At 42.0% G+C, this 18309-nt stretch overlaps 1 protein-coding gene across 1 annotated transcript in view; it reads right to left on the bottom strand.

Annotated features, from left to right (window-relative positions):
- NCKAP5 (NCK associated protein 5) overlaps window positions 1–18309 on the bottom strand; it is a 965176-nt gene that overhangs the window by 312857 nt on the left and 634010 nt on the right. The window contains exon 6 of the mRNA XM_060016917.1: window positions 16674–16761. Within this exon, the coding sequence (XP_059872900.1) occupies window positions 16674–16761 (88 nt within the window). The remainder of the gene's footprint in view (window positions 1–16673; window positions 16762–18309) is intronic.

Here is an 18309-nt window from a genome sequence, read left to right as displayed (position 1 = left end):
ATATGTCTGCGATTCCCGGACAGAATGCTAATTTAAAGTAAATTTAAGCAATTTAAAATTTTCTATCCCACTGTCCCCATAAATACATAGGGTCAGGTGACCAATGTATCCAAATTTTTGTTTCAGAAAATATGATCAATACTATATATATTCTTGTTTTGACAATTACTGGCAGATAAATATTTACGTATCTTCTGAGTTTGTTAAACTGAATTGGGAAGTCTCTGCTATGAAAGAATTCTTTAAGTGTTCAAATACAATATAATAGTAATAATAATTATTATTATAAAAAATAATAGTTCATATGGAGAAGCAAAGTTATCATTCCAAATTCAGTAAACAGATGTTATATGCAGTTTAGTAGGTCCCAGTTATAATGTAAGACTCTCAGCGGTTGGAATGTTTTATATATCACACCCCCATCGCCACACCTTGCACAGCACACAAAACATTTAATGAATGTCCAGTGTTGTTGAATGTGATCGTGCTGAATGAGGGATGGCATCGCCCCGATTTACCTCTGATGACACTGCACAAGCTTAACGCTGAACTACTTAAATATTCTTAAGTATTTGCAACAGAAAACTATCAATATTTTAAGCCAGAATTTTGCTACCAGAAAGATAAAGCAATGGACTGGTAAACCATTTGCATAAACGGTGAAAGCACCAATACATTGATTTCCACTCCTAGAAAATGAGATTTTGCATGTTTCTGCTTTAAGGGACAGCCCCAGCACACGCATCTCACAAAGAAGCCCTTTTAAGCCGTATAGGTGTCTACCCTAAAATGCCCTGGGAATTTCTGGAGACTCGCAGGCATACTCCTAATCAAGATCCCAGTTCCTCCCTGCTTTCTCCTTCCTGGAGTTACCTGAAAGAAAAGCTCTAATGTGGTGCATTAGTTGTACTTTTGAAAGTCAGAGATGGATTATCTAGTTAATTCTCTCGGGGGCTCATGTCAGAACAGAGAGCAGCTTCACTTATTTGCACCTAAATGGAACTTAAGGATAAAGCAAGAATATTACTTTTTTTTTTCTAGTATAATTTACATAATACCTGCTCTCTTTAGTCAGGCAAAACCCAATGCACAGCATAGGGCCCAAATGTTTGAGCATTTTATGGAAGAAATCTTGCCAGCAATGTTGTCCTGGTGTGCATTTTGACATTAAAACTCTTATTTTTATCCCTAACCCCTGAAAGTGGCAGAAAGCTATCACTTGAGGTGTTTCTTTGGCATCGAGTGGGACGTACATCCTGACAAGCTGCCTACAGCCACAGTGGGTGTAGACAGACAAAGAGCTACTTGGTGAAGACAACCTGTAACCCTGCCAGATGATTCATCTTGGTGAGAGAGAGAAGGAGATTCAGATAAATTTGCAAGAAATAAGCATGATCCTAATAGACAATTAGGAAAGTCAGAATATTATATATATATATACACACATATACATATACACACACACATACATATGAAAAGTAATATAAATGTGCATAAAAAACTTGAGCAAGCATTTTCTTCACGCAAAATCTCTGTGCGTTTAAAGAATAATGAACCAGCCAAGTTTTGGTTCCTGAAACAAAAGGCTCTCCCAGAGGTCACCCAACTTACTCCTACAAAGAGTCTTCTAGATCCCAGCGACCATCATCTCAGTGCTAAGCAACTTTCTGTTGCCGCAGGGAGGGAGGAAGCATAAAACTAGCTACTGAGCAGATTTCCCATCCCAGGTGTGCCACTCATGGGCGGGGCTGCCTTGATCAAGCCCCTTGGGTATCTGTGACATTGTTTCCTCACGTGCAAAATGATGTAGCTGAATACTGGAGGTAACTTTCCTCCTTCTGAGCACCTGAGACTTGCTAACTATCCTGTTCATCTCTGTACAGTGATTGACCTTCACGTGTCACACTACAACTGCTTCCTTAGAAAATCACGGAGAACAGAGGCTGGCTACCAGGTACACAGCAACATCACAATAAACAGTTGGTAAAAATGCCCTAAGCTCTTGGCTACCCTAATACAATATGAAATGATCCAACCCCTTCCAAGCAGCCTTGGTCTCCAAGATACCAGATCATTCCTTTATTGACTTTTCCTATCACTAAAGACACTCTTTAGTGGGCTCTGAAGCCCTCTGGCTGTAGCTCTTGCTACGCAGTAAGGATGCTGCCCAGTTTTCTCAGTCTCTCAGCCCATCAAACTCAGCTGGCTTTGCGTGTCCAGAATGACCCCAGACACCGATAAGAGAGTCAGAAGCAATTATGGTTCAGGCCACGCTGGAAACTCAGCTCCAAGTGGAAGGTTTTGAACTTGTTGGGCTGAGAGGGGTTTGAGGAACTCATTGCGAGGAGCAGCCCTGGGGCCTGACTGCCCACATCCTCTCTGACAAGTTTACACTGTCCTTCCAGGCTCTGCCTTGCATTATGTCAAGGACAAAGTCTTAGTTCGGTAACTCTCTGAAACTTGCTAATCGTTAGCATTTTTTTTTTTTAAAGGATGTTTGCAGATGTAATTATTATTTTATTTATTTATTTTTGCTGTGTTGGGTCTTCGTTTCCTAGTTGTGGCAAGGGGGGGGCCACTCTTCATCGCGGTACGCAGTCCTCTCACTATCGTGGCCTCTTGCTGCGGAGCACAGGCCCCAGACGCGCAGGCTCAGTAGCTGTGGCTCACGGGCCTAGTTGCTCCGCGGCATGTGGGATCCTCCCAGACCAGGGCTCGAACCCGTGTCCCCTGCATTGGTAGGCAGATTCTCAACCACTGCGCCACCAGGGAAGTCCTCATTAGCATTTTTAAAAAGGAAAACAGACCTCAAGCTCAGTTAACAGACAACACTAATTAGAGTGAATTTAGGATCTTGTCTTTCTTTCTTTGTGTCCACGGGTCCCTCCTATTTATGCAAGTGAAACAATTTTCCATCTCCAGCAAGGCCTTCCTACCAGCAGGGTTTCTGTTTCCCCAGACATGTCCACTAGCTCTCACTCCATCGGTGCGGGCCTCTAAACTGGGCCCACCCTATCCTCCAATCATTTTCCTGAGCAACTCACTGACCCACCTACCTGCTGCACGTCCTCATGGTCTCCCAAAGTCTCAGCCAGCCTTCTGATCCCTCACTGCCCCCTCAGCAGTGAGGTCATTACCAACCCATGGGCTGAATGTGGCTGGGAGGAAGGTCTCCAGGGCCCTAAGAGCTTCAGTAAATCCTCAAATATTACATAGCTTGTGAGTGGCTCAGTCAGGATCTGAACCCATACTGTTGGCCTCTAAAGGCTTTCCGTTTACCCATAATTCTCTGATTTCTCTCACCACAGTACCCACAATCCTCTGCTCTACCTCATGGGAATACCCACAATCCTCTGCTGTACTTCACTGGAATACCCATCATCCTCTGCTGTACCTCACCAGAATACCCATCATCCTCTGCGGTCTCTCATCAGAGTACCCACAGAACAAAAGGACCTTTCCATTTATCTGAACTTTAATGTCTTTCAAGGTCCCACTCAACTCCTACCTTCCCCAGAAGCTCGGTATGCTTCCTAAACATGAGGCAGCAGGTTGGCTACTCTGAGGGAAATGCTGGCGGTAGGTTAATGAAAAGAAGACCCTGGTTGGAAGAACCGTCACCATGATGAGCAAGAAAGGAAAAATATACAGCTGAATCTAATGCCTTGTAGCACAGTGGTTCTCAGCCCAAGCTGCACGTTAGAATTGATCTGTGGAGATTTAAAAATCCTCATGCCCAAGCCACACCCCAGATCAATGAACTCAGAATCCCTGGGATGGAACCAGGACATCATCAATTTTTTAAACTCTCCAGATGCTTCCAAGGCACAGCCAAATATGAGAACCACTAGTAGAGAATGTAATTAATGCGACCCCTACGAGACTACAGGACTTGGAATCAAAGGACCACGTCCACTGTGACCTGACACTGTATGACACTTATGAAGTCAACTGCCTCTGTGGAACTCAGTTTCTTCATCTATCTGTAAAGTGAACTTGAACTTTTTGCCCTTCCTATTTTGAAAGGTTAGTGTATGATTTTCAAATGAGATGATGCCATGAAAGCGTAAGCTGCACATAGTAATTATTATTGTGGCAATTTTCACTACTGATCCTCCAATGGTGATGTTCAAATGCTCAGGAAAAAAGAGGTAATAAAAATGCACAGAGAAGAAAAAAATCCGGTAATAGTTGGATTAGAAAAATTAGACATAATGACTCGAGAAATACAGCCTAGTTAGTACCTTAAGGATATATGTACAAGTTATTTTGTAAATGAAATAAAAAAGGCTGTCGGAGAACACTTGCAATGGCATTGTTTTCAGATCATCACTTACAGTAGAAGCTTACTAATTCAGACTAAGGTATAGGCTTGGCTTTAATGGGGAGAAATGAATTTACTGCGCTACTTTATTAATTTAGCGTAGATACAAAATTTATTAGGGTGTGGTGGCAAACCCAACAGAACACACTTGGAAAAACATCTATTTTGATCAGTTTACAAAACAATGGAACCATCATGAATTGCTACAGATATTTGGCTGTTTATTTAAACAGGGGAAGAATCTAAGTCATTTTAAGATCACAATTCAATGGGCTTGCTCCAAAAGTTCCTTTAAACTTGTCAGTTTGACACCTGGTGCATCCCACAGAAGGCATAAAGAAAATGGCACTAGGATCATACCAGGCCCTCAACAGTTTCTTATGGTAGTCCCAGCCTGAGGTCTGGGTCCTGAGCATATGAAGGCGAGAGGACAAAGAAGTTTCTCGCTCTTTTGTATGCATATGGCACTGAGCAAACCATAGAAATGATGGTTGCAATTCGTACGTTGCTTTTGCTGGCTTTCTCTTCCCTTCCGTATCCCTATGCTGCTTCCTAACACCTTTCTCCCTTGGTACCCCTCTCCAAGGTGGAGTCTCACCCAGACTTAATAAACACAGGGGATTATGAGCTCCTAAATTACTTTAGGAAAATTATTTTCCTGTCTTCTTTCCTTCCAAGCCTCAAATTCTAAATTTCAGTTTTCTGAGATGGGTTGATAGAGCAAAGCCTGCAGATTTAACTGGGTCACACTAACATGTGAAGGACTCCCCTTAAGTATGTATCTTCTTAATTCTTTATTTCTTACATAGAATGATGCTTTAATGGATGGAATTTCAGGGAAACATACCTAAGTGAGAAAATATTGGTAGATAGGGTATGGGGATGACAAGATTGCACAATGGGAGAAGATACCACCAAAAAGGCCAGTCCTGTCAGGGGACCTGATCCTGGGTTTAGCCCCGCTGAAATGCCCACAGTTCTCATAGCTTCATCATTTTCTCCAATTTTGAACCTTTAGGTTTTTCACACCTTCTGTGGTGCTAGCCGATAGGGTAGGCTAGAGTGAGGTGGGGTAAGAGGAAGCATCTGGGTATATGAAGAGAAAGAATAGATGAGTAGATAGATAAGGCTAGATGTTTAACAATAATAGCTACTGTTTGTTGAATACTTAACATGTGTTATCCACGTTATCATACACTATCTCCAACTGTTAGATGAAACCATGTCTAGTGACACACTTTGAAAACAGCAACCTTTCCGTTTAGCCTTATTCTACCCATTACAGAGAAGAGAAAAGTAAGCCTCAAGCCGATTAAGTTACCCGAGATGACAAAAGCTAATTGAGTGAGAAACATGGGACCCGCTTCCGGGTCTCTCTGACTCTGAAACGTTTTCTTACTTAAATTCGCCTTCATGCATTCTCCAGCCACAATCCGTTATACGTGGGGTCTCTGGAAGGAGAGGGGCCACCGAGAGCTCACGGCGTTCTTTTTAATGGTCTATGACGTTCCTTTTCTCAGAATGCTTCTTCCCTTTATTAATCTGAATTAGCTTTTCCACAGGGCCAAGAAGAAAAACTGAGCACTGCTGGCATCTATATTTGAATAAGTGGTCAACAGACGGGCATGGGGGACGGGCATGGGACAACATGTATTCAGTCACTGTCTCCATCCTTCCCGAGCCTGAGGTGTTTACACAGCCCAGTGCATGGGGGACTGCAAATCCTCCACCTTTGGACCCTGGCACAGCTGGCATAAACCTTATGCAAACTAGATTAGATAACCTCTCCTTCCAGGCAACAGCAGAAGTCTTAGCGGAAAGGAAAACAAACCTTGAATCTCCACTGACCTTCCAGCTCCCCTTCACCCTGTAAGTCACACTTCCTTATGAATCTTTTCCCTGCACTCCTCACAGAGTTGAGCTGGCTAGAAAAGATCTTTCCGATCAAGGTGTTGACCGATTCACAAGCCTAGTGACATATTAGAATCACCTGGGGAAATGCTGAAACTCACCAGGGCCCAGGCTCAGCTGCTGGAGACTCTGTGGAATTGGTCTGGGCTGGGGCACAGGTGGCTTGAGAACCTGATCATCGTCTAACCCTCGTCTTATAGTTGAGTTCTGAGGAAGGTCCTTTCTTGGCAGGTGGCTACTTTTCCCAAGCCTGGAAGCTGTTGTCAGGCTCAAGTACAAGATTCTAAGCCTGCGAGGGCTGTGGTCCTGCCTCTTCAGATGTGCCAGTGAACACCTGAACCCTGCATTGGCTTCAACCCAGACAGCAGACCCCTACCCAGACCATTCTCCTCTCACCCCACACCTGGTGGTTCTTCTTGCCATGCTGTGCTAGCTTGTGCGTGCAAAATCAGTAAGGACAACACAGCTGAAAGGTTACAGTATAAGAGAGATCTCAGCAATGAAAGATTTTTTTTTTTTCCTAGCAGGTACTTTCCACTTCTTTCTTAATTATTTCCTAATTCCAACACTGTCCATTTCCCCCCCCCCCCACAATTTTATCTCCATCTCGTAAAGCATTGATAAGCTAAGCCCTAAAAAAAATAAAATTTAGTTTTGTAGCCTCATGTGAGTTAAGAAAATAGGATCAAAGTTCAAGGATTGATATCATCGTGATTTTGCCCTGCTGAAATTCATTTGTTTCCTAAGAGGAAGAAATAACTGATATGATCTGACGTGCCCAAACTATTTGCCCAAGTGACACAATTACGAAAGGGCAACGTTCTTTGATTTCTACCCATACAGCCTCCTGACCTGAGACACCGTCTGGGGTTTCCAAAACAAAGCCGGGCCCTCTGCTGAGATGAGCTGCAGAAAGCAGTTCATGTTCATTGACAATAAGCAGCTCACCTGTAGGAAGAGAAGGTGAGTTTTCGGGGCACCATGTTATTCATAGGTTACATACGCTTTAACAGAGAGACCACATTCTGCTTTTATTTGATAAGAGTTCAGCTCTGGGTCAAAATATCTAACAGGAAACGTATTCGTGTCTGCACACAGAATGTAGGCAGAAATTGAGAATGAGAAAGAAGGGTCAGAACCTATTAAGCCAGGAATTTAAAATTTCCAAGAAGAATGTAGGTAACTATTTAAACTCTGAGTGACATTTGAAACTCCTCTATTCCTTTCAAAGTATTTTGTATGACTTTGGAATTACAGAGGTGAACCCTGTCCTCAGTCAGCGTGCTAACAGAGACTGTTTTGAAAACTTCTGGAAAGTATTTCTGTAGGGTGCAAAATCATACATTCATCTTATAGAATACTTTCAAGAGAAAAGGAATATTTTATGAAGGACAATGATTTTGGCTGCACTGAATCTCACTTTGGCTTTAAGAAATCCTGCCTCCTTTATCTAAACTTATTATATGAAGACAGCATGTTGCTTAAAACTAAACAGAAAGAGGAAGGAAGAAAACCGCTTCCTTGAGGAACAGTTTCAGTCCTTTAAAACTTAACACACAATAAAAATACTCCCTTTATTACCATTGCCCACTTCAGCAGCAATTCAAAGTTCACAGCAATTCAGAGAAAAGGCCAAATTTCTTCAAGCAGAATCAAAGGCACTTGAGACTTCCTCAGATTACAGGCCACGTAAATAAAAGCACTCAATAAAAATATTTCCCATCCCATCGTGTATCAGAATTTTATAAATACCTGTGTAAAGACTTAGCCACTCTCTCAACACTCAGAATTTTAGATCATTTTTCCCAACTGGTGTGCACTCAGGGAATGTACTCACTGCTGACCTATTGATTCGCATTTGTTCACCACATTTTGTTTAGGTAAAAAAAGAGAAACAAACACTTTTTGGAACAATCTGTATAAATTACAGTCATGCTCTCTGTAGAGTTCTCAAGAGTTCAGATCTCTCGGCTAATTAAATGCCAGGGCACTTACTGAAATAAGTATTGTGAATGAAAGAATCAGTACAGATGAAGTAGAAATGCATATAGCACGCGCTGAACTTCAGCTCCATTTTCTCCTTCGCAAAACGAGGAAACAGGGGTGGTGGACTGGATAGGTTTTGAAGTACCTCACTGGTCCTCAACACATCTGTGGACCAGAGGAATCAAAATGACCCATCAAACTCAGAAACAGCCAAACAAGACAGGTCATTGTAAGTCTGGAGATAAAAGAAGGTGCCTGGAGAGCTGAATCTATTAAGGTTTCCTAAGGTGACTCTGATACTCAGCCAGGAAACAGAGTCAGGAACTTTGCAGCTCCTGAGAGCCGCAAATGGCAGTTTTGTCTTGCATTTACATATGCTCAAGAAAAAAAAATGCTATTATATTAGAAGCTTGGAAACTCACACTTTAAATATAGTAGGAATATTGTTATTTTAAAAAGCTTTCTTAGAAAGGTATCTTTTGTGATTAATTTTTCAACCCTAACTTTTCTTTTGAGTGCACTTACATTTTTGAATTTGCCTAAGATACACTTAAGTCATTATAGGGAAAGAAGGTGAAGTTAAAAGTAGAAAAAAAAATCCTATGCCTGATAAGAATGTTTATAGACATTTCTCCAAAGAAGACATCCAGATGGCCAAAAGCCACATGAAAAGATGCTCAACATCACTAATTATTAGAGAAATGTAAATCAAAACTACAATGAGGTATCACCTCACACTGGTCAGAACAGCCATCATCAAAAAATCTACAAATAATAAATGCTGGAGATTGTGTGGAGGAAAAGGAACTCTCCTACACTGCTGGTGGGAATGTAAATTGGTGCAGCCACTATGGAGAACAGTATGGAGGTTCCTTAAACTAAAAACAGAACTACCAGTATGATCCATTAATTCCACTCCTGGGTATATAATTTGAAAACCATAATTTGAAAAGATACATGCACCCCAATGTTCACAGCAGCACTATTTACAATAGCCAAGACATGGAAGCAACCTAGATGTCCTGCAACAGATAAATGGATAAAGGATAAAGAAGATGTGGTACATATATACAATGGAATACTACACAGTCATAAAAAAGAATGAAATAATGTCATTTGCAGCAACATGGATGGGTCTAGAGATTATGTGAAGTATGTCAGACAGAGAAAGACAAATATCATATAAAATCACTTATATGTGGAATCTAAAAACAAATGATACAAATGAACTTATATACAAAACAGAAAAAGACCCATAGACATAGAAAAAAAACTTATGGTTACCAAAGAGGGAAGGGGAGGAGAGGGGTAAATTAGGAGTTTAGGATTAACATATACACACTACTATATAAAAACTAGATAACCAACAAGGAGCTACTGTATAGCACAGGGAACTATACTCAATATTTTGTAATAACCTATAAGGAAAAGGAATCTGAAAAAGAAGAGATATATACGTGTATATATATATATGTATATGTGAAACTAACGCAACATTGTAAATCAACTATACTTCAATTAAAAAAAATTCTAATTTATGAAATAAAGTAATATCTCTGCTAGGCATGACTTGGGCTTCAATGAGGAAGGCCCCAGCCTACGTCACATGTTTTCTGTGTACATAAGAGAATCTGGATATATATTTGATGACTGACAGATTTTAGGATGACTAGAAAGGTTCCCTTTCCCCAAGCATCACCTGCTTAATCACATCTGAGACTACTTTTAAGGAACTATTTAAGGAAAAAGTCATTTTGATTTTCAATTAGATCACTTGGAATGGAAATAACTTGGGTATCAGACCGTACTGCTTCAAACACAGGCTAAGAGATCAATAACTGAGCTTAGGGCATCATTAGAAGAGATGGAGCTGGGTTCGGAAGCTACACAGCTCAGGCAGGGCTCTCCAAGAAGACGGGAAGAGTAAAGGGGTGAAGAGAGCTGATTGTGGACACCGTTACAACAGGGCTGTGTACTATGTCAACCTCTCTGTGCCTCTCCTGGGACAATGACACACTGCACCTCCTGACAAAGTTCCTGCACTCCATCTTTGTGGAGACCTACTCTGCCTGCCTAAAGGGTGCCAAGTCACTTGAGGGACCCAACACTGGTGATGTGTGACTCTGGGCAGGCAATCTAACAGCTCTGTACCTCAGTTTCCTCTTTTGTAAAATGGAGACATTTCAAATGGTTCTTGTGAAAATTCAGTGAGCTCACACTTGTGAAATGACTGGACTCTGACCAGTACATAGCAGCTGCTCAGCGCACGTCAGAAGCGGGGCCTGGGGTGGTACGGGGGGCACAGCACGGTAGGGTGATGTGCTCCATGCTGCATTTTGTGTAGACCAGGCCTCATGGGATTGCACAGAAGCATCAAAATCCGAGAGTTCTAAGAGCAAGAGAAAACCACTCGAAATCATCTTTCTGTGCGGACGGTTGTTGCCCTGAGTCTAGCACGTGTTTTATTTAATCCATGTATAAAAAAAAATAAGCCAGTATTTACAGACTAAGAAACTGCTCATAAAAACTTGAACTTTCATCTTCTTTTGAAATGTATGGCCGTCTGTCCACACCGGTGTGCATTCTGAGTCATCTGGATCTGCTGCAGTGGGGCTGTGACTGCTGCCTTCAGACCGGACAGAGGCTCTTCGGTCAGTTTGCCATAGTCTCCACCACTCCCTACTGCCCTTTGGAATTAAACCAAGTGTAGGTTGCGACTGCATGGTTTTAAAAAGCAAGACTTTTGCCTTTGAATAACAAACAAAAAACAAGCAAACACCACATCTCTCTGTACCTATTTCCTTATCAAAAGCGGAAAAATAGAATGTAACCCCCCAGAGGACACACAATTGTTCTCATACCTGGCCTACTTTAACCATTTACATTATTTGGCAATTGTAGGTTTTTCTGTTTGTGGTCCCTAAAGTAATCCAAAACCTCTTCAATCACAAATACAAAAGAAAAGGAGGAACCCAGAGAGTTTAAGTGACAGTCTGAGGCCAAAAGTCTCGTTAGTGGCAGAAGCTGTACCACGTGCAGGTTTTTTTCCCCCTCACGAGTGCTTCCATTTATCTGTCCACTTTTTTCTTTCCAAATAAATAAAGCTAATGGGTTCAATTCATGTTCCATAGAGAAAAGCAGAGACAAGAGGAAATCTATCAGCTACAGCAAAGCAGCACAAAAGGTAGCTACAGACACAAGAGGACTTTAATGGGTAATCTATCATGAGTGTTACGATTCTCTGTATCTTTGGTTGCCTGTGTTGAAATATTTTGACAGATGAAGCTGAAGGCGTATCGTCCTCTCAACTAGCTGCTCCATTTCATTTACGCTGAACTGCCCCCGTTCATATCGAACCATGAATGTTTTTTCTAACATGTTTCCTAACTACTCAACTAAATGAAATGGTAACCTGGGCTTCAAGAATGTATCACATGATACAGAAGAACCCCCCAAATACCTAGAAAGAATGAGCTAGGGAAAGAAGCAGAGCAAGAGGGAAATGGAAGATGGTTCTCCTTTTTCAGTCTCCTCTGCAGACAATCCTTTGAGGTCTTTTATTTTCCCATAATGAAAGGAACCTATCCTGGGTGTTAGGTATATCACTTTCCCTCCGTATATTGGCAATATTTCTCTTACTCATGGGCTTGTCTCTCCCACAGAAGAAATGTCAGGCACAAACATTATATGGCTTATTAATTGATTTCAGTTTCCTTTCACTTACTTTTGTATTTTGAGACAAGGATTTTGTGAGCTGGGAAGTTAGGCTCCACCATCCGATTATCCCACTGATAATTGATCAGTTTCACTCTATGTATCTCGCTTAGGGAAGTCTGAGATTTATTTCTAGTTCTACCACTTAGCATTTGCCAGAGTTGAAACGGTCCTCTTTGAGACTCATCCTTAAAAATGAGCAGGTTAATATCTAATTTAGAGGCTGTTGAAATGAACAAATGAGATCCATTTTGTGTAAGCACTTTGAAAACTGTAAAGCACCAAACATATGTGTCGTGACACTATGATGGTTATATTAAAATACCAGGGATATAAGATGTTCTGAGAAAGGCAGGCTGTGGGGTGCCCGCCTCTTGAGTCCATGACAACAGAGACTAAAAGAAAAGGTTAAAGGATTGTTGAAAGGAAGTCCTAGGCAGGAGAAGAGTCTCTGGAGAGAGCAGTGCAGTAGGTTTGGTGGCATCTTCCTTTCTGTTCCCAGAACTTGTGCAAGCTGCTTTGTGGGCTCCTATCACATTGTTGCATATATTCAATTCATTATCTGCCTTCCCTCCCCAATTTCCAGCATCCTATAAACTGAGCTTTCCAGGAAAAGGCCTCTTTGTATCTCCAGCACTTAGCTTGGCATCGGCTAGGTACTGCCAGCCTGCTGGGTTCATGCGTTACTTAGTGTGATAGACAGAACAACGTCCCTCGCCTAGATGTCCACATCCTACCTAATCCCCAAAACCTGTGAATATGTTACCTTACCTTCTATGGCCAAAGAGACTTTGCAGATGTGATTAAGTGAAATATCTCGAGATGGGGAGATTATCCTGGATCATGGGGATGGGCCCAATGTAATCACAGTCTCTCTATAAGAGGGAGGGAGGAGAGTCAAACTCCGAAAAAGGAGAAATGACAATGGAACCAGAGTCTGAAGTGATGTATTTTGAGAATGGAGGAAAGGGCCAAAAGCCAAAGAATGCTAGGATCTAGAAAAGGCAAGGAAATAATTCTGTCCTGAAGCCTCCGGAAGAACGCAGCCCCGCCAGTACAGTGATTTTAGACTTTTGACCTCCACAATTATAAGAGAATAAATTTGTGTCGTTTCAAGCCATTAAGTTTGTTACAGCAGCAATAGGAATCTAACATACGTAGGTCCAAAAGTAAATGAATAACTGTCATTTGAATGAATGAATGAGCAAATGAATGGACGGATGAATGAAGGGAGAGAGCTCGCCTAGGTTCAAGTCCCAACTTAGATGATATCTAGCTACATAACTTGGGCACCATCAGTTCATCTCTCCAGAAATTCTCCGCATAGAGTCGAGGCCATGGAGTCAGACTGACTACAGTTCGAATCCCTTCTAAGCTACTTCCAGGCTGCACCTTTGGGCAAGAGGTCACCTCTGGGAGCCTACGTGCCCGTCCATCCTCACTAACGAGAGGATAGTGACAGGACTTCCTGCACAGTTGTGGGGACCAAATGAGCTACAGTCTAGTCACAGTCAACGGGGCTCTGAACTAGACACATTGGAAACTGCAGTCACATAAAAATGCCATTAATGTCACTTCATGCCCAGACCTTGAAATGATGCAAACCCTCCAAATTACAAAGAGTCAAGAAGTGCACGGTGACAAAGCCCGTGAGACCACTGACAGCCGCAGGGCGGGTCTGTCTCAGCTGCTGAACAGAAACACCTACTGACCTTTGAGCTGGTCCAGGTGAAATTACACAAGCTCTAAACGATACAAGTAACCAACTCTGAGAAGTCTTCAGGAACACGCCCCTTGAACAAACTATGACCACCCTTCACATGCATGCTTGGCAATTAGCACGGGCCTGGAACTCAGAAAGCTGTTACTCTACTGTTATTGACTCGATGATAAAAGCCTCAGAACAAACACTTCCATGATGGAAAGTAAAACCCACTCTGGCTTTCCTGTGGGTCTCAGCTTTGCACGGGCCTCTGGTTCCTGTCAGAGAAATCTTATAGTTGGAAAATCTGAGTCAGGTGTGCTAATACCCCTCCATATTGTGAAGCAATACATTTCCCAGCTCTTACCCAAAACAAAGACTTCGGCTTCAGGGAGTGTTAACTATGCACTCCACTGGTTTCACCACATACATCTTGCACAGCCGGTTTTCCTACTGTTTGCCATATTTAGAACACTAGGATGACTGATGTGACGGACCTCCCTGGGACTCAGTGCCACCCTTCTCTCTATTCTCATGTCTTGAATCCCCAGAGGACAACGTTGTGCCTAGTCCACAACAAAAACTCAATAAATAGCTGTTGAATGTACAAACGACGCTTTATGGTTCATGCAACCCAAATCTCTCTCCAATTTTCCAGATAATGAGCCTGAGGCCAATGAGAGCAATGGCTGAAAAATCCCTTCCGTGTAGCATGAATTCACATCAGTAACTGTCTCCACTCTAGAGAGAAGAGCTGATCCCCCAAATCTAATAGACTGGGTGATTAAGAGGAAATAGTTGGAAAACACATTTTTAAAAGTCTCTGTTTTTCTAAGAGGCTTCCGGTTTCACAAAACGAATTCTGATGGTAAGAGTGTATACCATGGTTTTGGCTAACGAGTGTGTGAAGAGATTAGCAAAGAATGATGAAAAGAAAATAAGAACTTGGTGAAACAGAGCCACAATGAGGAGACTGGAAAAAGCACAGGAGGGATGCTGAATTACTTAGTTCTAATTAAAGCCTGGTGTTACCTGTGAGTGGGGACAGAAGCCTGACATTTCAGGTTCATATGACTCTTTAAGGCTAAACAGAACCGTTTAATACAGAGTCAAGTCTGAGTTTTTACTTATACATCAATTTTCTGCCAAAGCAAATGTAATACCTAGGAAAGATTCAGAGCTAGGAGGACTTAAATACTTATCCTTACCGTAGGCGACCACACATCAGGAAAAGCCGGGCATGCCTTTCCTGTGTGAAGGCCACCTCAAGAAGAATCTAAACCTTTTCCTGAGAAATGCATTTGAGAGTTTTTCTACTGTTGTTATGGAGCTAACTTTGTTTTCAAGATTTTTTTTGAGGTGGACCATTTTTAAAGTATTGAGTTTGTTACAATATTGCTTCTGTTTTATGTTTTGGTTTTTTGGACACGAGGCCTGTGGGATCTTAGCTCCCCGACCAGGGATTGAACCCACACCCCCTGTACTGGAAGGTGAAGTCTTAACCACTGGACAGCCAGTGAAGTCCCTATGGAGCTAACTTTTATCTCCTCCAAGGAGGCTTAAGTCAACTCGTTATACTGCTTTCACTGGAGACAGAGAACAGTTGTCCCCGTTGTCATACTGTAGTTCTGTAGATGTCTCAAGAGTCAACGATTTAGGACATAGACTTCTTAAAGTTAATTCTATCTAGATTTCTTAACTTTATATGATACTGTGACTTTTATTGTCAGATTCCTCTCGATCTTTGTCATCACAAGTGGGGTTGCAGAGCCCAGAACCCGTGAATTCAGGGACGCTAGTGTGAAACGATCTTTACCAGCCGGATTCCTAGGATTGCCTCCCCACACCCACATGCTCTTTAGCTAGCCAAAACCTAGGGCTGCCCAGTGATCAGCTTAAACTTTGGCCCACTTCCTTTCCTTCTTTAGGTTTTGAAAGCCCTATGCATAGTCGTGCAGTGGACATTGAGTGCCTATTTGTGATTTTCAGTGCTCTTCAATGAAAGTCCCACATTGATCTAGATAGAGTGCCTGGGCTCTTTCTGCTGTCAGAGCCTTCTCATCTGTATGGCCAACTTGGGTCATGCTCAGATTAGATGCCCTGCTTCCCAGCCTGGTCACTTCACTAATGTTAAAACACCGTGGGATAAGGGCTATCAGAAGATCACTTGTTGGGACTTCCCTGGCAGTCCAGTGGTTAAGACTCCGCACTTCCAATACAGGGGGTGCAGGTTCGATCCCTGGTCGGGGAACTAAGATCCCATGTGCCATGCGGTGCAACCGAAAAAGTTAATTAATTAAAAAAAGAAAAAAAGACAACTTGGTAGTGCACTGACCACTGACTCTCTCTGGACCTCTGTAGACTCCACATGGCCTGAGGAGCAAGACCACACCCATGAGCTGAGAAGACAGGCATAACCTCGGCCAGCTCTTCCATGTCCCCTCAGTTTCACCATCAAACTTGTCATCTCACCATCAAACTTGTCATCTCACCAGCCATGATGCAGTGTCCGTGAGCTTCTTACTCTCCAGGAGCCTGCCATGCACGTTCATACCACTGCCCCTTTACCTAGGCTTCCCTCTGCCTGGAACGTTCTTTCTCGTATTCTCTACCCCTCAGGTCCACCTTAAATGTCAGATCTCTGGGAGGTATTCTTTACCTTCCCTGGGCAGGAAGAGTCAGCGCCTCTCCTGTGTTCCAGAGAATGCTGTACATGCCTCTCTTACAACCTTGACCACAGAGTACCGCGATACTTCTATAGGTCTCTCTGCATCTCTATAAACGTATGTTTTGCACCTTCCTACAACCAAACCTACAATTCCTTTCACAAAGTACAAGAAATGAATGAGTTAAATGAATGTGTACAGTATTCCTCAAACAGAGGTGACTGGTAACAGAGGTGACTGGTGTGGCTCCCAGCACTGGGGTCTGGACCATCCTATTCTATTTATCTCCAGGTTAGGGAGGACAGAGCTAGAGAAATCCAAGCAAAACAAGCCAACCAGTATCCAGCCAAGAGCAAGACACGTGGTGTACCTGATAGACCATTATATTAACAGTTTCTTCTTTTTTCTGTTCTGGAGGTCCTTGACTCTGCAGTAGATTTCGTACTGTTTCTTCCATCCTGAAAAACAAGCAAAAATAAATAAGTAAATAGACAGGTAGATAGATAAATGAATAAATGATTTCTTTAAGAAATGTTTCCTATTAACATGGGTCTGTTCCAGTTAGTAGAAATCATTCCTTAGTATATTATTCCCTAAACTTAAACCTGGAAATCTCTTTTCTCTTCTCTCTCCTTCATCCCCTATATTAAGAATCTGTCATGAAGTCCTTTGCGATTGTTCTGCAAAATGGCTTTGGCTTCTCTCTCTTTACCATTCAGGTCTCTATCCTTGGCCTACTATGTACACATGAAAACATCTCCCAACATCCCTCTTCACTTTCAGTTTGACACAGTGTCACCCCAGTAAGTTTCCTGAAATACCACTTTGACTTTTTAAAATCAGTTTTCAAAGTTGACAGCTCCTACATGAATCCATTTTCACCATTAATACACTGTTATGTCTTTCCATGGTGGTCTTTCTATGTCAGCACACAAAGATCTACTTTTTTTCAACTGCTTCCTAATATTCCATGATGTGAATGCACCATAAATTATTTAATCATTCCCTTGCTGATGGAATTTAAATTACTTCAAAAAAGCTTGCTATTTGAATTAAGAAATATCTTTACAAATACATCTTAGTGCACATTTATGAGTAACTCTATAGGTTATATTATAATATATATTGTATGCTATAATTGTATTTTAAATACCCACTTCAAACCCTTCCCAACCCCCTCCCCCAAACCCAAAAGTAAAGAGTAAAACACACACACCCATTTCCATTTCCAGACATTGTCTCAGGCTGTTACTACTTCTTGGAATGCCAACACCCTTTCACCTTCTCATGGGCCATCCGTCTTTCAAAATCCACCTCAAGTTTCACTTCCTAAGAGACTTCTTTATTAGTCCCCTACTTCTATGAATTCTTATAGCCCTATACTTTAAATCATTCATTCTATCACTTAAAACCTCTCCACTTTAATACTCAAAGATTTCATGTATGCATGCTTTGTCTTCTGAAGTAAATTACAATATTTGATAGAGAATCATGTCATATATTTATGTACTTCCCTCAATTACAGATAAAGTAGGTACTCAGTAGACATTATTATATGAATCCCTTGTTAATTCATTTTAAAAAATATTAAGTGCCTACTCTGTAACAGGCACTGACTGTGTATGTTCAAACTATGTTCGAATGGCCTTACCCTTGGGACTCATCCGTGAGGATTCACGGACCAGAACTCTTGAGAGCAGGCTGCCCGAACTAAACACAATGAACACAGTGCTCTCACGCCCAGAACCTGAGTCGGCTGTCTTTTCAAGTCCCATCCTGAAGCATGTATTTTAGTGACTCAATATAATCCTAGTTTAGGAGATGTGTCGGGGGAAGCAGGCTGACCCAGCATCTCTCTCTCACTAGGGCTTCTAGCGAGACAAATTAGGGGCTCTAGGAGGCCTCTGAATTCCCAGAAGTGACAAGACCCTTACAGTAACCAAGGTAGCGTGGTTCAGAATGCCAACTACCCATATGGCGCATCACCACTTAGCGGAAGAGTAAAG

Source organism: Delphinus delphis, chromosome 7 (genome assembly GCF_949987515.2).
Source record: "Delphinus delphis chromosome 7, mDelDel1.2, whole genome shotgun sequence".
In the NCBI taxonomy this organism is placed as follows: domain Eukaryota; kingdom Metazoa; phylum Chordata; class Mammalia; order Artiodactyla; family Delphinidae; genus Delphinus; species Delphinus delphis.
This window is presented reverse-complemented; position numbering and strand designations above follow the sequence as displayed.